We start from the raw sequence: 20,023 nt of genomic DNA, 5'->3' as shown, positions 1-20,023 counted from the left end.
TATGGCTGCTCAAAATCTGGCTGCCAGTCAGAGCATTATTATGCTAGTAAGTTTCAAAGTTAGATCCCTCCAATCCACTTGAGTCTTTTCCAGATAATGTTTTCCAATGTAGATAATTTTCTGAACATTTGAATAGAAGTACAATATTTTAGGATAAATCCTATATCTAACATTCAGTGTACATTGGGATTGATTCATTAAATGATCACACTATTCTTGTCACCAAATTTTTTTCATATTTTCATATGTTTTGCATGTATAATATGATCATTACCTTGTACCAGGAACATATTAATCATAGTTTCTTTGCCATTTTACAAGAATTTTAATGTCTGCTTTTTATTCATCTGTGGGGACATTTGGCATATAAAATAACTTTGATGCTTAGTTTTTCCTTTATAGTTTAGAGTGCTTATTCATTTAAGATTTAGTGTGACTATAATATATTCAACACTTTGCTTTTGTCCTCAATATTTATTCCATTCCTGTGGTTCACATTTTCCTTTTCTTATGTATCATGTGTTGAAAATGAAAATATCTTGTCTGGGGTGGAGCTTAGCCACTGGACTAAACAAACATGCTCTCCTTCTGCTCTTAGTTGATTTTAGTGGTTAAATTACTAAAAAATTCTGTTAATAAAAAAGAACTTTTACATCTACCTTTTTTATTGTGTACTTTCATAGTTAGTAAAATTTCCTTCCTTTCACCTCTTCCACCAAAATGCAACTTGCTTACTCATATTTCTTTTATATTTAAGACCCTGACATTAGTAGTCAACAGATTAATGAAAATAACATAGATATTCAAGAATCAAAGCTTTTGAATTTAGTGAAAGAAATTAAACCACTGGGCAGCCTGGGTGGCTCAGCGGCTTAGCACCTGCCTTCAGCCCAGGGCATGATCCTGCAGACCCGGGATCGAGTCCCACATTGGGCTCCCTGCATGGAGCCTGCTTCTCCCTCTGCCTGTGTCTCTGCCTCTCTCTCTGTGTGTTTCTCATGAATAAATAAATAAAATATTAAAAAAAAAGAAATTAAACCACTTGAACAGATTTCCAAAACTCATAGGGTATCTATGATGGGCTATCCAACTCATGTTCTTCTTATGTCAGAGGCAGAAGTGCAAGCGGAAAAACCCAAACACATGAATACTGCAAGTTTCTGATTCTGTCACCTCTGATTGTGGTTGAAAGCAAGTCTTATATGGCCAAGCCCAAGGTCAAAAGGCAGAGAAGTACATTCTACCCACCATGAGGCCAAGCATGTTGCACAGTCAAATTCAACATCAATGGAGTAGAAAACTAATCTTCCCATGGAAGTGGGGGAAAAGAATGGGTTAACAGTTGCCAAATAGTAATTTAGTCTCTACACAAACTAATCTAGGTAAGCTATCCTCTCTCCTACTAACCTTACTTTTTCATATTGTGACCCCATTTATTTTCTTCTTAGTCCATATCATTTTCTGAAACTATTTTGTTTGTATTGCATTATTTATGCATTCATTAAATATCATCAGACACCTAGTATGTACAAGGCAGTACTCTATGTACTAGGAATGCATCAATTAAAAAAAATAGACCAAAAACCCATGCTAATTGCCTGTCTCCCTCACTAAAGTATAAGCTCCAAAAGAGAAAGAACCTTGTCTGTTTTGTTCACCACTGTGTTCTCAGTATCTCAGAATAAACTTGGCACATAGCAGATATTCAAGAAAATTTTGTTTCATAAATGAAGAAATGCCATTAAACATTTATGTAATCTAACTCCATTTGCTCAGACCCTCTGCTTATTAGGCAGCTCTCTGATTGTGATTTGTTTAAACATTAGGGAAGTTTATAGACTGTATTGTGAATTTGAGTTACTGCAAGTCTTTTGAGAGAAAGATCTGTGCTTAGTATTTTGACAAATCTGAGGTCTGTACTTACACAGTTAAAAACTAATCCTTCAATGCAGTAAATTCACCATGGTAAAACCACCCTGAGAAACTTAAGAGATAGACACCATTGGCTAAGTATACTTGTAATTCACTTCTAAGCAGATAATGCAGAGGAATTTTAACACAGAATATATGACACCCAGTGTTTCATGGGGCTTCTGCTCATTTTAGATACTTCTCTTTTTTGCTTCAAGATTTCTAACAAAAATAGTTTTAGTGATAAGGTATTAGTTCTTTCTTTAGGCTCATACATAGCAAGCACAAAGGGTATGTGAAGAGCTAAATTAATTAATGGATACTGTTACCAGGTTTTGATCATGAAAAGCTGTGCTACTCATTTGCTTTAGGCTTAAAGCTCTAGTTCAAGAACTTTTACTCCGATTTACAAAACTAAGGAAGAACTTAACAAAAGATTGTCAGGAAATCTGTTCTATAGAGATTTGAACTGCATTATCAATAGTCAAGACAGGAATGTTCCCAACTCCCATTCCTGAAGCTGTAATTGTATTATTTTTACACTCAACCTATTAGTGTCTAATAGGATACAGTCTGGTTCGTGTTTTAAATAAAATCAGTCAGTTCTCACTTTTTCGGCAGCATATATACTAAAATTGGAATGATACAGAGAAGTTTAGCATGGCCTCTGCACAAGGATGACACATAAAATAAAATCAGGTCATAGCAATTCTCATATATACTTCATGTTCTTAAAACTTTTTTCATGCATTAGGCTATGAAAAATACTAGATGCCCTTGATAAAGTCTTTTAAGGGCTACTACCATTTGCTTAAGAATGTACTAATACTGGGGTGCTTGGGTGGCTCAGCTGGTTAAGCCTCTGCCTTTGGCCCAGGGTCCTGGGATTGAACTTCCTGTCAGGATCCCTGCTGAGAGGGGAGTCTGCTTTTCTCTCTCTCTCTCTTTCTGTCTCTCTCTCTCTTTGTCTCTCTCTCTCTCCCTCCCTTCCCTTCCCCCTCTGCCCTTCTTCTCAAATCATTCTGTCTCAAATAAATAAAATCTTATTATATATATATATATGCATATATATACACATACACACATATATATACACACACAATTATTTTACTACAATAGTTCTTAATAAAATAAAAGTGATTATGAACTATTTTATAGAATGGTGATGTAGCACTCTTGAAAAATACAGTCTTATACCAAGAAAAAAAATTCCCAGTATTTTTATTGACAACAGTTCTTGAGAGTTCTGTTGTAATGATTTTATGTATTCTATTCACTCATTAACAAATGCCTATTCAACATTTATATACAAAGTATATACTATAAATAAGGTAGATATAATTCCAACAGTGCCAAGGATTATAGTCTAATAAGGATATAGGAAAAAAACAGAACTTGCCACACATGTAGGAATGCTAAGAGAGAAGTGGGACAGGGTGCTATAGAAGCAATGGGGACCTAATGAAGTCCTAGTGGATCAGAGAACCCTTCCCAGTGTATTGATATCCAAGCTAAAACTTTAAGAATTAATTCTCTCTCCCTATATCTATTGTATAGGGAAATCTATCTTTAAAATATACCCAGATTCTGACTACTACAAGTGTCTAAGCCACCATCAGCTTTTGCCTGGACTTCTACAAAAACCCCTAACTAGCATCTTTACTTCTACTCTTGCACTGCAAAGTCATTTTTCAGACTTCAATCAGATTATATCACTTCTTTACATAAAACCTTGAAATGATCTCGTGTCACTCAGAGGACCTGGAGTCATTGCAGTGGCCTATAGGGCTCTCCATCATCTGGCCTCCTGTTTCTTCTCTCATCTCCTGAAAACACCAAACCTAACTGTAAAAACACTGCAATTTCTTCACAGATTTTTAGTGTCACATAGCACTCAAGTCAATGTTTTCAAAATTTCACTAAACTTGACCTACAGGTGAAATTGAAGAATGAGCCTCATGATTGAATAAGTGGAACTAACTCTGCCATGTTTCAGATTTCACCTACATATTATTTTGAGATATCTTTTTCAGCTCTTACAGCCATCAAAACCCAGTGATAAACTACATCTAGAGCCAAATTTCTGTATCACAAAGTACTAACCCAAGATTTTTCAAATATAATGAAGCATCATTCAATTACATTAGTCTCACTTTTTAAATAGTACGTTTTATAACATGTATAACATATTAGTAGAAAAATGTAATATATGTTCATAAATTAATAAGTAACCATTTCTTTGGGCTGTAGAGCTTCCATTTTAGACCACTGGTTTTCTCCACATTTATGTCTAAGAAAAGTTAACTATAAAGATATTTTCAAAAGGGACAGTGTACTGATGGGGGAGCACTTTTTACCTGTTAAGAAAGTTTCACTGTTTCTTGAAGACTCTGCATTTAGTCTGTTTCATTTCTCCTAACTGGAAAACACATTTGAGAGGGAAAGTCAAGATGGAAAGAGATGCAAAATGGTTGTCATAACTGATTTATACCACAGCTATTTCAGTGCTAAATGACAGTTATTTTAAAATATACCTCACTCCGTAAAGATCTTTGATAAAATGCAGGATGGTGTTTGTCTCATTTGTTTGGTTTTATTGTTGTAATATTGTTAGGAAAGCTATAAGCTTAGGGAATGTAGTAGAGAGCCAGTAAGACTTAAAACAATTCAGAGAACAGCCAGATTGCTTAGGGAGTAGTCAAGAATGAACTCACTTTTAGAGCAACAATGATAAGCTATTATTTACTTTTCTAAAGAGCAGGATTGAGATCAATTCATGAGTAAAATCATCAATAAATCAAATATATTTATATAGTACAAAAGAATTATAAAATTTGACTCATTTTTAAGGAATTATGGGATGGTGAGTCTATATATATATACACACACATACATATGTATGTGCATTGTACAGAACAGCATATGACTGTTGTAATATGTGACTCAGCTTATCGTTGCTCTGAGCATTTAGAGAAAGGAACATGAAGAAACAGGGCAGACTGTAAAAACCCGTAGTTTTTCATCTAGCATTGAGAATTGTGGCAAACAGTGCTAATTGCCTACATAATATGAAGTCTCTCCTTCTGCCCCACTAATAGAATCCCGGGGTTTTTAAAGGTAGCAATATACACAGTTACAAACAGGCATTCCTCAAACTCCTTGTCAGCCTTTGGTGGCCACATAAGCCAGTTCTAGCCATTGAGGTGTCAAAGAGAGACGATTGAGAGAGGCTTCTGAGAAAGCTCTTTTTCTGGTAAAAGTGGACAGACTCCTCTGGCAAATGTGTTTTGCTTCTCTTTCTTTGTCTTTCCTATCTAGAACACAAATTGATGCCAGAAGGTGCAACAGCCATCTTATGACCAAAGAGAAAAATATATATATATGCTATTTTAGGAAAATAGTCTGGTTCCTGGACTGCTTACTCCCAGAAGCTATCGTGCATCTAATAATAAATTCTTCTTCAAGCCACTGTTTGCCAGATTTCTGTACTCACAGCTGAACACACTTCTGACTGAGAAGAAGGGTTGGGATTTGCATAAGTAAAAATATAGAGGAAAATGCCAAGCATCAAATCACAAGTGGCATCAACAATATGAACATACAATTCAGAATCAGAAATGGATGTCACTTATTTGAACACCAGGTAAAGACTAGAGGCCCCTAGAGTGATTTGTTTTGACTTAACTGTTTTTAAATATATAAATTGCCTTAATTCCTTTTGGGGAATTATTTTTAATTATTTTCTTTTTTGTCATCTGTGAATTATCTGTAAGACATGACATTCTTTTGTCCATTCTTCTTAAATGAAGGCAGAATTCCGTAAGTCCACACTTTTAAATATTCAGTAGTCCATAAGTCGAGTATAGACTCCTGCAAGCTATCCCCCATTATTTTTAAAGACCTTAAATTGTTATCCCAGATAAGCTGTTATAACAATATTGCCTGTCTTCCAAGTTTACACCACAGAGATGATATATTCAGAAGAATTAGTCACTTGAACTGAATGTAATTTCTCAGCAGCATTATGATGGAGGACCATCCTCTATAAAGGATTGGCACCCAGCAATATTTCAGTGAAATCGTATTTTTAAAAGTATGAAAGAGACTATAAGGGAAAGGAGGGAAAGTGAGTGAAGAAAAATTAGAGAGGAAGACAAACCAGGAGAGACTCCTAACTCTAGGAAACAAAGGGTAGTGGAAGGAGAGGTGGATGGAGAGATGGAATGATGGGCAGTCATCATTGGGTGTAATGGGCACTAAGGAGGTGATGGGCACTAAGGAGGGCACTTGATGGGATGAGCACTGGGTGTTATACTATTTGTTGGCAAATTAAATTTTAATTTTAAAAAAATTGAAAAAAGTGTGATACTATCTCATACTTTTCTTTAGCTATAATAAAGTTTGATTTAATCAAACTAAGGATAAAGAAAACTCTCAATAGTATAAAATATGTAAGGCAGTGAGTGTGTTAGCATAATGTGTTTGAACTGAAAAATGTCAGTTTTACACAAGGAGGAAAAGCTTCACTTGTCCATTTCCATATTTGGTGTACAGCCTCCCATCAGTTAAACAAGCCTCTGATACCCTTTCAACAAAATCTCTTTTCCTACAGTTAGCCTAATCCAGTTCTATTGCTTATAACCAAAAAACCCTACCTATATAGAGTAGCTGGCTATATCTTATATCTGGGTGAATCTTGTAATTTAATAAGTAGATAGCATTCATCTGGCCTCTGGTGAGAAGGAGCTAGTAGAGTTTTATGTAAGGAAGAGTGGGAATCACTGAGATACCTCATTCTTCTGCTCCCCGTAGGAAGTGAATGAATAAATATATAGGCACAGCTTCACATTGAAAAACACTCCCTCGGGCAGCCTGTGTGGCTCAGCAGTTTAGCACCACCTTCAGCCCAGGATCGAGTCCCATGTCAGGCTCCCTGCATAGAGACTGCTTTGGTCTGTCTCTGTCTCTCAAGAATAAATAAATAAAAATAAAGAAAAAGAAGAAAGAAGAAAGAAGAAAGAAAAGAAAGAAAGAAAGAAAGAAAGAAAGAAAGAAAGAGGAAAGAAAGAAAGAGGAAAGAAAGAAAGAAAAAAGAAAGAAAGAAAAAGAAAGAAAGAAGAAAGAAAGAAAGAAAAAAAGAAAGAGGAAAGAAAGAAAGAAAGAAAGAAAGAAAGAAAGAAAGAAAGAAAGAAAAAAAAAAAAGAAAGGAAGGAAAAGAAAAACAAAGACACTCCCTCTGTTCATGATTGAAATGAACACATTCTAAATCTCATAGTATGTGTTAAACTAGGCTATAAATTGTGAAATTAGGTTATGGTTTAAATTACTGAAGTAATTGATGGCATTTGAATGTTTATTAAGATTAAAGATACTGCCATAAGACATGATATTGAAACTGCCACTTTAGGAATCTTTAATTGATGAACTCTGTTATGTGTTCAGGACAATCCATAATACAAATAAATCCCTTACAATCAAGGTCCGTAGACTTCATAAAATGTAGAATTACTCACTAGTAGGTTGAGAAAAGAGAGCATACACCTAAGAAGAAAGAATAATCAAAGACCACTCTGAATCAGTTGCTTCTTTACCACCAGATGTTAAAGTATTTCCTAGGAAAATGAACATATTCTATAATCACTAAATAGTTCCATGCCTTCTATTAATTTCTTTTTAGGAAAGTTTTGAACTGATTATTAAACTATGCATGGAAATGCTTATATCACTTTAAAGGATTCTTAGGCATATATTTCATTTATAGTATGTAGATCAAGAAGAACTGGCCTGTCTGGCAGATAATGTACTTAAGTGAAGTTTAGAAGAGCAGCTTTTCTATAGCTATAAATTAATCTGCCATTATAGTTTTTGGAAACTTGCTACAGAATGCCAGATTGATAATGGTGCTATAGAACAACCTAAACTGTACGTATTATAATTGGTAAAAGCTGCTTTACTAGTACTGAAGTAGGAACTGTTACCCATTTTAGTATCTGCTAATGGACTTCTTCTTTCCTTCTATTTTTTCACAAAAATCTGGAGTTGGACATAATTATTCAAGACCCAGGGAGTTTTTGACTTTCTTAAATATGCGTTTAGGAAAAAGAAAAATGCGTTTAGTTTTTCCAAATTTTCTTGCTCAAAAAATTGCTACTGTTTGCCTTTAGAATCATTTATTCTAAAATGTGGCAAAACTAGCAGAGCACTGGGTTTTGTATACAAGTGATGAGAAAGAACATATTTTTGTACCCTGCACTGAAATGCCATCGTAGTGGCTTGTTCATATTGCAGCCTAGATGATAGAGGCATGATATTCCATGGCCTTGAAAGAGTTATTCCGGAAAGTAAATGCTGAAGTAACTCAGAGATTGCCATTCTATCTTCCCCCAGTGAAAAATGAAATGGATCAAAGCATCTGTAAAGCAAAAACCAAAGTGATTATTCATTTCTTTCCTTGTTTAAGAAACATGCACTTTCACTGTGCTACACTTCTCTCCTCTGACCCTGATGCCAGTAATTGCAGATTCAGATTTACCACACAGAGTCTGACCCATAGCTATACCCAAAGAGCAACCACATCCAAGACACAGAAGGAAAGCCAAAAATAATGAAAGCCTCTGTATCTGAAAAGATGCTTATTTAAGATCTCAGGTAAGCCTATAGAATTGTGGACTCAGGCAATCAGACATCAATCAGACATTCAGTTTCTTTTCACTTCCTTGTATTTCTTGAAGCCCTACCAAGAAGTGCTCCAACAGAGAGCAAACAGAGATGACTGCTTCAACAGCACCTTTGCTCCACAGAATTTTCTTTTGGGTAAACAGTCTTCAGTTCCTATGTAGACTTCACTGTGTGCGGATATGTATTAGGGCTAAAACTAAAAGGCAAATTAATGATAAAACAGACTTCTGAATGCAGAGAGAAGTCACTAAATCTTACTTGCATTTACTTTAAACATTAATTAGATTAGAGAATTTATGCAGATGTAAGACATAGCTACTTACTGTATGTATATACAGTGGGTTACAAAGCAATAGAACTGGATCAGGGTAATTTTAGGAAAAGGGATTTTGTTGAAATTATCAGAGGCTTGCAGAATTGATGGGAGGCTGTATATCAGACATGGACATGGGCAAGAGAAGTAAATCACCTTTGGAAATTCAGAGGCATCCATGTTAACAATGTTGTTATAATGAAAAAATAAATAGGCCAGGGTATCATTACTAGGAGTGGACAGAACTAACCATTTTCTGTGTTGTTTCTCCACTCAGTATATAAATTTCAGAGAGGGAGCATCTGATTGGGTTGGTTTGCGTTACATACCTGCCCTTTGACTAGAGGAGGGCAAGATACCTAATTACAATCCACCATACTAAATGCAAGGGGTAAGAATTAATTCCCCAGTGGAGTTCAAGTTGCCATGAAGAAGGAGAAATAGGTGCTGGACGCCAAAAAGCAACAAATGTTCAAGACAACTACCATTTTATTCAGTGTGCATGGTTTATCAGTCACTGTGTTTCATATGCATTATCCTATTTAATCCTTAAATCAAGCCTCATAGTAAGTTATTACTTTACAGGTAAGAAAATTTAAGCTATGAGGAAGGCTAAGTAACTTGTCCAAAGTCAAACCATTAGAAAATGGCAGAATTGAGACAGAGAACAATTTTAACAGACTCCATGTTCCCTCTTGACAGATCTATGTATTATCATTGGTGATAGTATTTCCTGAGCCTCTTACGGGTTAAAAAAAAGATTTTTTTAATACTATGTGTAAATATAGATAGTATATATATAAATATATATAGTACTAGTAGTACTATGCAATGTACAAATTCTTTATTTGAATAAAGCTTTGGGAATAAATGTTATGTAAATTCAGAATGTGTAAATTTGAAATGGTTTTTTTTCTGATGCAAATTCAGGGTTTAGTTTCTGAATATGATGAATTTATCAGTGAATGACCGATGTAAGCCTGCACATCAAGCTTTATAAATAAGCATGCTATCTCTTGGTTTGTAGGAAAGAGATTAATGGAGATAAAAAGTTTAGGTAGTGACTGCCATCTGGATCAGAAAAAAATTTGCATGAAATAGAATGAACTACTACACTGATTTTTACTGGTAGCATTCCTTTGGATCTTTTGGATCAACTTCCTTTACTGAGTTCAGTTTCCCCATCTGTAGTGAAGAAATACTAATTAATCCCATAATCCCAAGAATGTAATGATCTGATGAATGTAATATACTTTGTTTCTCAATGTTGGCTGTGTTGACCCTTTGGGCCAGGTAATTCTTTGTTTTTGGAGACAGTACAGTCCTTGTTGGATGTTCAAAATCATGCCTGGCCTCTACCTAATAGATGCCAGTAGCACTCACCCTCTAGTAGTGATAACCAAACAACTGACTCCAAAATCACTACCAGTTTTCTCAATGACATTCTTCTGTTTACTAAAATAAGTTTCCTAAGTTATAAAGATATTTTTCCAAGGGACTTAAAAACTATTTTGAATGTTTTTCAGTTGTCTTCCTACCCTCCCACCACTTTTCTGAATTCATTTTTAGGAGACAGAAAGTGCTTATTATCACTAAACAAAATGTTTTCCTGGCCTCTTGGAGCTCTTGAAGTTCATCTCTTTATACTGTATCCAGATCTGACAATCAGCTGATACTAGTACAGCCTTATCCATTTGTCTGAAGTCGGATGCCACCCAAAAGAAACTGTGAGATTGAGATTTCTGTGCTGGAAATTTATCAGGGAGTGCCCTTAGGATCAGTATCTGCAGGGAGAAGGAAATAGGATTGGGCAAGGGAGGAGTTGCAATACAGTTGCATGAGGGCTTTAGCTAATTCTGTAGAGCCCTTGAGGCAAGGGGTCTGGATCTTTATACTCCTATAGTCTTACAATGACCAGTCACTGAATGTAGGAGTCTCTCAGGGAGAGGACATGACTTTGGCCAAGGAAACAATTCCCTGAGAGGGACTCACCTGAGCCCTGCCAGTCACCAACAATCTCAGCAACTAGGGGAATCGGTACATTAGTCCTAAAAGCAGGTACTGGGTGGTACACTAGAGTTCATCTTTTGTACCAATCAACTCCATTTCCATTACTTAATAAGTTCTTGTAACAGTTTCTTGAGGATTCTGTTTGGTTTTTTGGTCTTCCTTTGTGGGGAAACCTATTAAAGGAAAGTTGGTGTGATGAGCTGTAATCCCTGCTCTAGCCTGTCTCAGGGCCACAACTAATTTTCATCTCCCTCCTCTACTCTTTGTTCTAGATCTCTCTTACTCTTGGCTGAACTCTACTGTTTTAGGGGCTTGCTGACGAATAAACCTGACTCCCATCCATAAAACCTCTAAGATGCTGTTGCCATGTGTTTCTTAGGCCACAGCTGTTGAACTTGTCTGTTTACATAAAGATTAGGCAAAGGAGTTCTAAGAGATGCCCTACTGGGTCACCTGGATGTCAAACATAGTTTTACACTCCCCATTGTGCAATTTCCTATCTCCTCTTTTTTGATCAGGATCAGTTACCTCTAACCTCTTTCCTGCCTACAGTTCTTGGCATGAGGAGCCCAAAGTGACCAGGTAGCAGTAAGAGCTTAAAGTTTAGTGAGACTTATTTTATGTCCTTTGGTGGAACATCATCACTGTTCTAGGAATCAGGACCTCTAAAGCCTAGGGTTTGCAGGAGTGGGAAACACAGATTCTCCATGTCAATTATTAAGAGTGATGATGGGGCGCCTGGTTGCCACAGTCAGTTAAACATCCAACTCTCAGTTTCCATTCAGGTCATGATCTCAGGAGTGTGAGATTGAGCCCCATGTCAGGCTCTGGACTCAGCGTGGAATCGCTTAAGATTCTCTTTCTCCCTCTCCTTCTTCTGTTCCTCCCATTCGTGCTCACTTTCTCTTGCTCAAATAAATGAGTATATCTTAAATAACAAAAAAAGAATGATGATAAATACAGCCACTCTGCTACCTCTTAGCTCCTGGACCTATGAATTCTACTTCTTAGAAACACAAGTCCTTATAATGGTTGTTGACTTAGAGTGTGTTCTGTGTCCTAGAGAATGAATTACAGGATATCATCTCCAAGGTTGAGTCCTAGCTGTATCTTCCATAGACTATTCCATCATTCTCTTAGGCTTGCAGCTTCTGGGCTGTGTAGTCTGTGACAGCACCTGGACTATCTGCCATAGCAATTACGGTATTTCTACTTCATGATATGTGGACCATTGCTTTCCATTATGCTTCCAAGAGCCATCATAGCAGTGTCTTAGCTGCATTTCATATAGTCTAGCTAGGGTATTAAATCTTGTGAGAGAATGCTCCCATATCAATAATCTCCATTATCCAAACTCATATTCTATCTCCTCTTGATCCAGCACTTTCTCATATATAGTCTCCTGCTTCCTGATGGTACATGTCAACTAAGTCCTACCGTTCCTTTGAGGTATAGTCCCTTTCCTCCCTTAGCAGGGACAGCACTTCCCAGGTTGAGTTTTGACGTAACTTGATCCATGGCATTGGTCTGGGGGCCAGGTCTTGAAAAGGGAGGTATAAATCCTAGTGGTGGGATGTAAATGTGTAAATGGGTGGTGAGGGTATATGTGTCATCCTGCAAGGAAAGTAGAAGGCTATTTATTGTTTTTAAGGAGCAAGGGACTGCTCTTCTCTAGATAGAAGTTTTAAATCACAGTTTAATAGAGCTTAGTTCTGGTTAATGATGTGAATGACTTAGAGTTTTTTTAATATAATTATTTTATTGTTATTTTTTAAACATTAATATATATAGATAATCATTGTATAAATATGCATGTTATTTAAATATGCATGCTTTTTATCTGTATAAAAAGATATGTATGATAGCTAGCTAGATACTATCCAAGTGAAAATATTTGGATGACTCTTCAAGGCTGATAATAATGGGAATAAGAAGGGGAAAAACAGAAGACTCTGAAGCACAAAATTACAGAAGTTCTATTTCATATAATATGAATATAATATTTTCATGTTTCAAGGCTACTTCTAGCCCAAACTATTGGTGAAGGAGTATTATTTTCACTTAGATGTAAAAAATCTGTGTGTATTGACTCAAGAACTCTTCTCATATTTCTAGACTGCTAATAGTTTGAAAACTCCAGCAGTGTATCAGTACTTATTCTTGTACTCTTCTGAGAGTAGAGTTATAACAGCAGGGAGAGGTACCAGTATTGAAAGGAAGATTGTCATCAAGAATTGAATGTTGAAATTGAAAAGTATGGAGAAACTGGTTTTTAGATAAGAAATGAAAATAAGAAATAGTTTCCCTGAAAGCCTTTCATGTTTCCTATCCAACTTGCTAATTCTTTTCACATAATTATACTTCTAAAAATAGTTGGATAATGACTTGTTTACTAAGTTAATTTATCACGTAATTATGGGACCTCTATTATGTGCTTAATCCTTTGGCTAATATGAGGATAATTTTTCCCTAGAAGAACACAATATCTAGCCTTCTCTTCAATTTGAGGGCATGGGCAGGGGATAAAGACTTAGTATGTCTAAAGTAGGTTTCTTGATTTCTACCACCCATTCTCTGCCAGATGTTCTCCTTCAAAAGTCTTTATTATCTCAGTAAAAGGTACCGGTCACTCAAATCAAAATCCTTAAGTCCTCTTTCCACAACTTGCATAGTGTTCCAACAAAACTGAATAATAGTACACTCTAGAATGATACTGAATTCATCAACTAATCATCATCTTCCCAGTGATTCATCTCTAGACCAAGCCAGCATCATCTTTCAGAGAGTCAGATATACGTCCAAAATATTAAGTCAATTGCCATATCCACTACTGTGTCATAAGACCAAGCCACCAGCATCTTTACCAGAACTACTTGTTTCTACTTTTGTGCCACCTAACCCTGCTGCAATGCATTTTTCATACAGCAGCCAGTGATCTATCTTCTCAAAGCATAAATCTGATCATCACATTACCATGCTTGAAATCTTCCAAAGGTTTACCAAATGTTACCTCTTCAGAAAGTCCATCCCTGGCTATCTAATCACTCCATGTTTTTCTCTCTGCCGGCCATGCTCTACCACCAATGCCTTTTCTTCCCCTAGCACTTAATCATTTGCTGAAATTATTTTATTTACTGTTTTAGATTATGTTTTCTATTTCTCTCCAAGAAGAATAGCATGCTTAAAAAGGAAAAAAAAAAAAAAAGGTATGTGTCCCAATGCAGACACCAGTGCCTTGATATTTTATAGTCCTTCAATAAATATCTGCTGAATAAATGAGAGTGGAGGTCACAGCAAGGTCTGAGCCTGGGGTGATTCCTCTTACTGAAATAGTTATTCTGTCCAGTAGAGTCTGAGGAAAAGCTGTACTTACTTTGTTTCTTTGTTTTTATAAAAGACCCCCTGCACTGTGTCTGCATCTCATATGTCAACTTTATGTTGAAAAAAATGTGTTGATGTAGTCTCTTGCTGTCATGATGCTGTCAGGCTTCTGTCTCCACCATAACCATGAATGTTACTTGTCACTGGCAGATGAACATGATTTTCAGCCATGAGAAAATAATAAAGGTTCTTAGTTCTAGGGTATTCTAGGATTTTTCATAATGTTTTCAATGAAATAAATTAACTTCTATTCTTTCATTTTACGGAATGGCTCTGAATGTCATTAAAAACACACATGTTTGTGACTAGATGGATTTCAGTACTTAACATCTTGTGTTAATCTTGTTTTTTAAATCACACTGCCAACCACTTCTGCCAGTTGGACCACCCGTATCTGGGTTTCTGTGGTGCATTCTTTTACAAATAGGTCCTTTTTTCCAGTGGATTTTCCTACCTTTTCTACAAATACGTGTTTTCTACTTGCAAGGAAAAAGATACCACACTAAGCAACAAGTTTATGCTCCTCAATCAATTTGAAATTTTTGTCAAATTTATTTTTATTTTCCTAATACGGGAAAACTCATTATATTAGTAGAAAGAATATTTTCTCTAGTTCTCAAGTCTGATTTAAGAGTGGAAGAGATGCATTCTAGTTAGATGTACAGGGAATATGGATATGTCCTCTTGGAGAATTCAAAATTAATGCCATTTCTCTTCCCAATTCCTGCATTTTCTTTTCCAATGTCATTGACTCTGTCAAGCAAGATGCGTTTAGTGAGGCCAGGTATCTGGCACTATAAAAGGTATTGTGGGATAAAGCGGCGGTTGACCAAACATAATTAATGGGACTAAGCCAGCTTGCTGACGTGTTTTTTTTTAATAAAGTTTTATTGGAACACAGCTACATCCATTTGTTTATGTATTACCTATGGCTGCTTATATCCTACAAGAACAGAGTTGAGTAATTGTGACAGAGACCATATGGTCTGAAAAGCCTGGATTATTTACTATCTGGCTCTCTACCAAAAAGTTTGCTAGCCCCTATATAAATCATGTCCCCCATTCCCATAAAGTTTATGAATTAATTGGATTTATTGTGAAAACATGGAGTAATTGGCAAATCAGTAAATACCAAATTGTATGATACTGAAGAACATAGATACCACAGAATAGTTATTGGTTGGGAAATAAATCTCATTTACAAAGGAGCTAATGATTTTAAAATGTTGAAATGTGTAGAAATTCCTTGTACTGCCTTTCCTTGATCATTCTGTGCTTTTCTTTGTCAAGTCCCAGATATGCTATGAAATTAAAAGAAATTTAAAACTTTATTAGCAAAGCTAAAGTCCTCCATAATCCCCCAAGTAGATGTGCTAGAGAAATAGCACAAGATTCTTAAGATCACAACATGCCTAACATATCACTGATCCTCAGCTATGTTTAAATAAATGAAAGAACATGCAAACTATAAAGGAAGAGAAGTTCTGTGCAAATAATAGCTAATGTTATTGAGTATTCAAAATGTGCCTCCTTCGAATGGTGTTTCTCAGCAGTAAAGAAACTGGCTTTTTTAAGATTAAATGGTAGCCAGAATGTAAACTACTCTGCTTAGTGTCTGACACATGGCACATTGTAACCGCTTAATAAGTTTTTACTGTCACTATTTAGAGGAAATTGTGTATTTTCTTTCAGACATAGTACTCATTATACTGAGGTGCATGAAAATAAGTAAAGCCCATAAGTTAACCCTTGATTGTCTCACTCTCAAATACTAAGAAAACATCTGTATTTAGAAAATACATAACAGAGTGAGTCACAGTAGTGTAAAACCAGCTAATTCATCAGTATAGAAACGTCTTTTTTTAAATTTTGTTGCACTGATTATTAATAACTTATTAATATATTTTAAGCAGCAAGAGAAATTAGCTATAATACATGAGGTTGTACCTACTAGCTGCTTCCTTTTATAAGAACTTTTTATTTTAGTTTAACATAAACTAGAAGACCACCACTCCATGGATTTTCACAAAGAAAGCACACCTGTGTAACCAGCACTGAGGTCAAGCAGAATATTGCCAACATCTCAGCCCACCCCTTCCCATGGCTCTTTTCCATCACTACTACTCTCCCAAAGGGAACCACTCTCCTGTCATAGTCTTTACATAGCGCTCTAGATACTAATTGGGGAGATGCTAGCATGTTCTTTTAATAAGTATACAGATTCTGTTAGGCCTTTGAGAACAATCTGTCATTTTAAGTAGAGAATAGGCTTCTGACTGAAATATTTTATGCTAAATATGTAGAGTTCTTTTTACATCATCAGTAATGTGCTTTGACATGTTTAATATGAAAGCCTTCAGGGGCAGGCAATTATTTTCCTCTTCTTAAAACAGAGAGTAAAGCAGGGTTTAACTACATGAAAAAGTTCATGATTAACAACAGCAGACATAGTCAGTTGAAGTCTCACTAGGATGCCCATTAGTCAATTGTGCAAACTTAGCTAGACCTGAAGATGTAGAAGGTGAATTTGAATGACTCTCTGTTCTACCATCATCCAGTACATTCAGGTAATTTTATTTTTTTGTATTTTTCACTAATGTCTGTGAAGAAATTCATATCTCCCCTTCCTTCTCTGCTCCAAAGGCCATAGTAATATACCCTGACAGTTACTTCTGTAGTCCAAATAATGTATGAATGAATATCCAAGAAAATGCTTTGAAAGCTATCAAGTTTTCTATTTTGTAGAGTTATTTCCCCGACCTAATTTTTCTTTGTTTTACTTTATGTTGTATGTTTTTAAATGACTTAAAACAAACAAACAAAAAAGGAGGTTATTACAGTTCTTGTTCCCAAATGTTTAGTTTGGCATCTGATGCAAGGCCTCAATTGCAGGCTCAAGTGCCAGAAGCTCAGGCTGAAAACAAGAATGTGGTGGGCAGGCTTGAGATTTGAATTCAAGAGGAGTGTTTATATTTTCCCAAGAGCCTCATTAACAACCAAAGTCCTGAATGTTACTACCAACGCATTTTAACTGCCTGACTTCTCTGTTTTGTGAAGTAGAGTGTCATCTTATATATCCACGTCTTTACTTTCTCTTCCCTGTCAACTGCCTTGGAAGCTCCAAAAGAAAGGTGAACAGTAAATCCTCATCAACTGCAAAGTTGTGATTTTGTCACAGTCATGGCACATAATCACACAATGGAGTTTAAGTTTTGAATAGTTTCAAAATTAGAAACAACTGAAATGTCCATCAGTAGAGGACTGGTTAAATGAATTATGTTACAGTGGAATGCTGCACATCCATTAAAAGAATATTTAATTCTTTTGTTGATATCTACATTTGTTGATATGGCTATAAAATGTCCTGAATAATATCACCTTGTATATTCAAATATATTTGGCTATATCTCTCTCTATATATATGTTGTCTTGGAAAATATATATAAACAAGTAAAAGACAAAAGTGATTGTCTTCTCTCAGAGGTAGAATGGGAAATATGTTGCTTCCTGATTTATACTTTTTATTTAAATATGTAATATATCGATTGTGTCATAGCTTTAAGAAGAGAAAACCAATTTAAATAGATAGTTGTGTTGTTTTGTGTCTTTTTTACATGTCTAATATTTCAACCCTTTTTTTTTTTCTTTTTAAAATATATTCAGAATCCTCTCCAGAGCTTTGACTGTAGGGGCATACAGGTTTGACTTGGGTGTTCTAGACAAGAATAGGCTAAAGTTTTGCTTTTCCATTTGAACCATTCCACAGTAGAAGGAAATGCTGACCAATGAAGTCAATGCCAAGATTGACAGTGGCATGAAGGTCAGAGAGTTCTTTAGCTCAGTTTCTTGCTCATTCATTTGGGTCTGTTTTGTAGCTTTAATAGGATTAAAGAAACATTTACACTGAGGCTTTAGGAGAATTTTCACACTGCTTAACTCACTGAACAATATAAAGCCACAAGATTAAGGATGGGATTTATGTAAAGTCAATAGGGTAAAATGAGTGCACCTTGTTTTCTCCTTGCTGAGAAAGCACCCCAAGACAGTGGGGACACATGCATAATATGTGTAGGCAAGGGCATGTTTCTCAGGGAAACATGTGATGTAACTTAAAGTTCTGTCTTTTTAAGACAAAAAGCAAGTCCAATCACCAGTGGTTTATTGAAAACAAGACTGATGTGGAAAATAATTTGCCTCTCAAATATATTATCTTTATTTGTATTTGCTTCATCTTCCATATATTCTTCATTTTCAACTGTGCATTTCCCTGCCTTTAGAGTACCAGAAAGATTGAAGTTCTTTTTTCTGACTGCAATTCAGAGACTCATATTGCCTCTTGTAATTTAGGTGAATATTGACTTGCTTCAACAGTTACCTGAACTGGAGATAAGATTAACACCCTCAGGAAATTGACAATGCTAAGCAATAGTACCTAATTAGGACCTGTGGCAGGTTGTAGTTTTCAAAAATGACCATAGCCATGTTCCCAGTCCAACATTCTCTTGCTATATGGTCAACAAGCAGAGTCTGTTTCTCTTCATCTTGAACCTGGGGTTGAACTTTGTACCTGCCTCAACAAATTGAATCTCATGGATGTGACACTGAGTGATTTTGAGCTAGATCAAACAAGGCAATAAGGCTTCCGCCTACCCATTTTTCTCCTTTGGCATAATCTAACCATTGTGCTGTGACAAAATTCAGGCTACCCTATTTGGAGGAACCACATGGAAAACCCACATGCAAAGGAGCTGAAACTTCCAACCTCCAGCCGGCATCAACCACCAGATGTGAGCCCTCAGATGATTCTAGCTTCTAACTTTCAGGTCTTCTGGCTGAGATCCCAAATATTATGGAGCAAAGGCAAGCTGTTAGAGTTGTACCATATTCAGATCACTAATACACAGAGTTCATGAGCATAATAAATGGTTGTTTTAGGATAATTTATTTCGCCACCATAGTAACTGGTACAGGGCCACTTCTCCACTTAGAGAAGAAGGTATCTGTAGACAAGGGCATAATTCTTTTTGAGAGATAATTTTGTATCTCCATGGTGTGGCTTGGATTTAAAGAGTAATTTTTTAAAAGCATAAGTAGCTGATGTGGCAATGCACAGAGAAGAATGACCAGAGGACTGGTTATTAAAAAGTACCTGAGCAAACAGATCTTATGCATTCAGAAACCACCAAAAGTCTCCATTAGGTCCCATTAGGTGCTCCTTGTGATTCCAGGCTGTTTCAGGATTTGGAATATTATCTAGACTGATGGAGCAATCCAGAATACTGCCTTTCAGAGATTTCAACATGCCATTACCTAATTCTTCTAGTTTCAGAAGTACAGAATGGGCACTGCTAGAAAGCAGCTGGGAGCTCTCACTGCATTAAATCTGACAAAGCTGAGAAAATGAACGGTTCTCAAAACAATTTTCAGTGATAGAAATGAAGAAGCTGGACAGATTTTTTCATATTATTGTTTTGTTATAAATTTCAAAATGTGTATAATTTTCAAGTAATTTCATAAATTATTGTTACTAGTTCTTTTACTCCCCCATTCATCTTGATTATATCTATGTACTGTAAAGATAAAGGCACTGTGTTATACATTATTTATGGATGCAAACATCTTTTTCACATGCTATTTTATTAATTGATGACGAAAATTTAAAGAATACCATAACTAGTGTACTGAGCACTTTATAAAATAACTTGCAGTTTCTTTTACTCATTTTAAATC

The 20,023-nt window shown here is 35.8% G+C and overlaps 1 protein-coding gene and 1 non-coding gene across 8 annotated transcripts in view; both read left to right on the top strand.

Annotated features, from left to right (window-relative positions):
- Positions 1 to 20,023, top strand: part of CCDC91 (coiled-coil domain containing 91) — a 331,386-nt gene that overhangs the window by 291,815 nt on the left and 19,548 nt on the right. For 2 of the 7 annotated variants that reach the window (XR_013364095.1, XR_013364092.1), the window contains one exon: positions 5,230 to 5,554. The exons of 4 other annotated variants lie outside the window; for them this stretch is intronic. Coding sequence is in view for 1 of the 3 variants with exons in the window: in XM_077870588.1 (XP_077726714.1) it covers positions 17,186 to 17,245 (60 nt within the window). In the remaining 2 variants the exon portion in view is untranslated. Of the gene's footprint in view, positions 1 to 5,229; positions 5,555 to 17,185; positions 17,261 to 20,023 lie in introns of those variants that run through there. One more of the 7 variants, XM_077870588.1, reaches the window with a different exon arrangement.
- On the top strand, positions 2,514 to 2,625 carry LOC144297775 (U6 spliceosomal RNA). The gene has a single exon (XR_013364642.1). It is a non-coding gene; the product is annotated as a U6 spliceosomal RNA (small nuclear RNA).

The sequence above is a fragment of the Canis aureus genome, chromosome 25 (genome assembly GCF_053574225.1).
Source record: "Canis aureus isolate CA01 chromosome 25, VMU_Caureus_v.1.0, whole genome shotgun sequence".
Classification (NCBI taxonomy): domain Eukaryota; kingdom Metazoa; phylum Chordata; class Mammalia; order Carnivora; family Canidae; genus Canis; species Canis aureus.
Note: the sequence above shows the minus strand (reverse complement) of the source record. Positions and strands in the feature narration are given on the sequence as shown.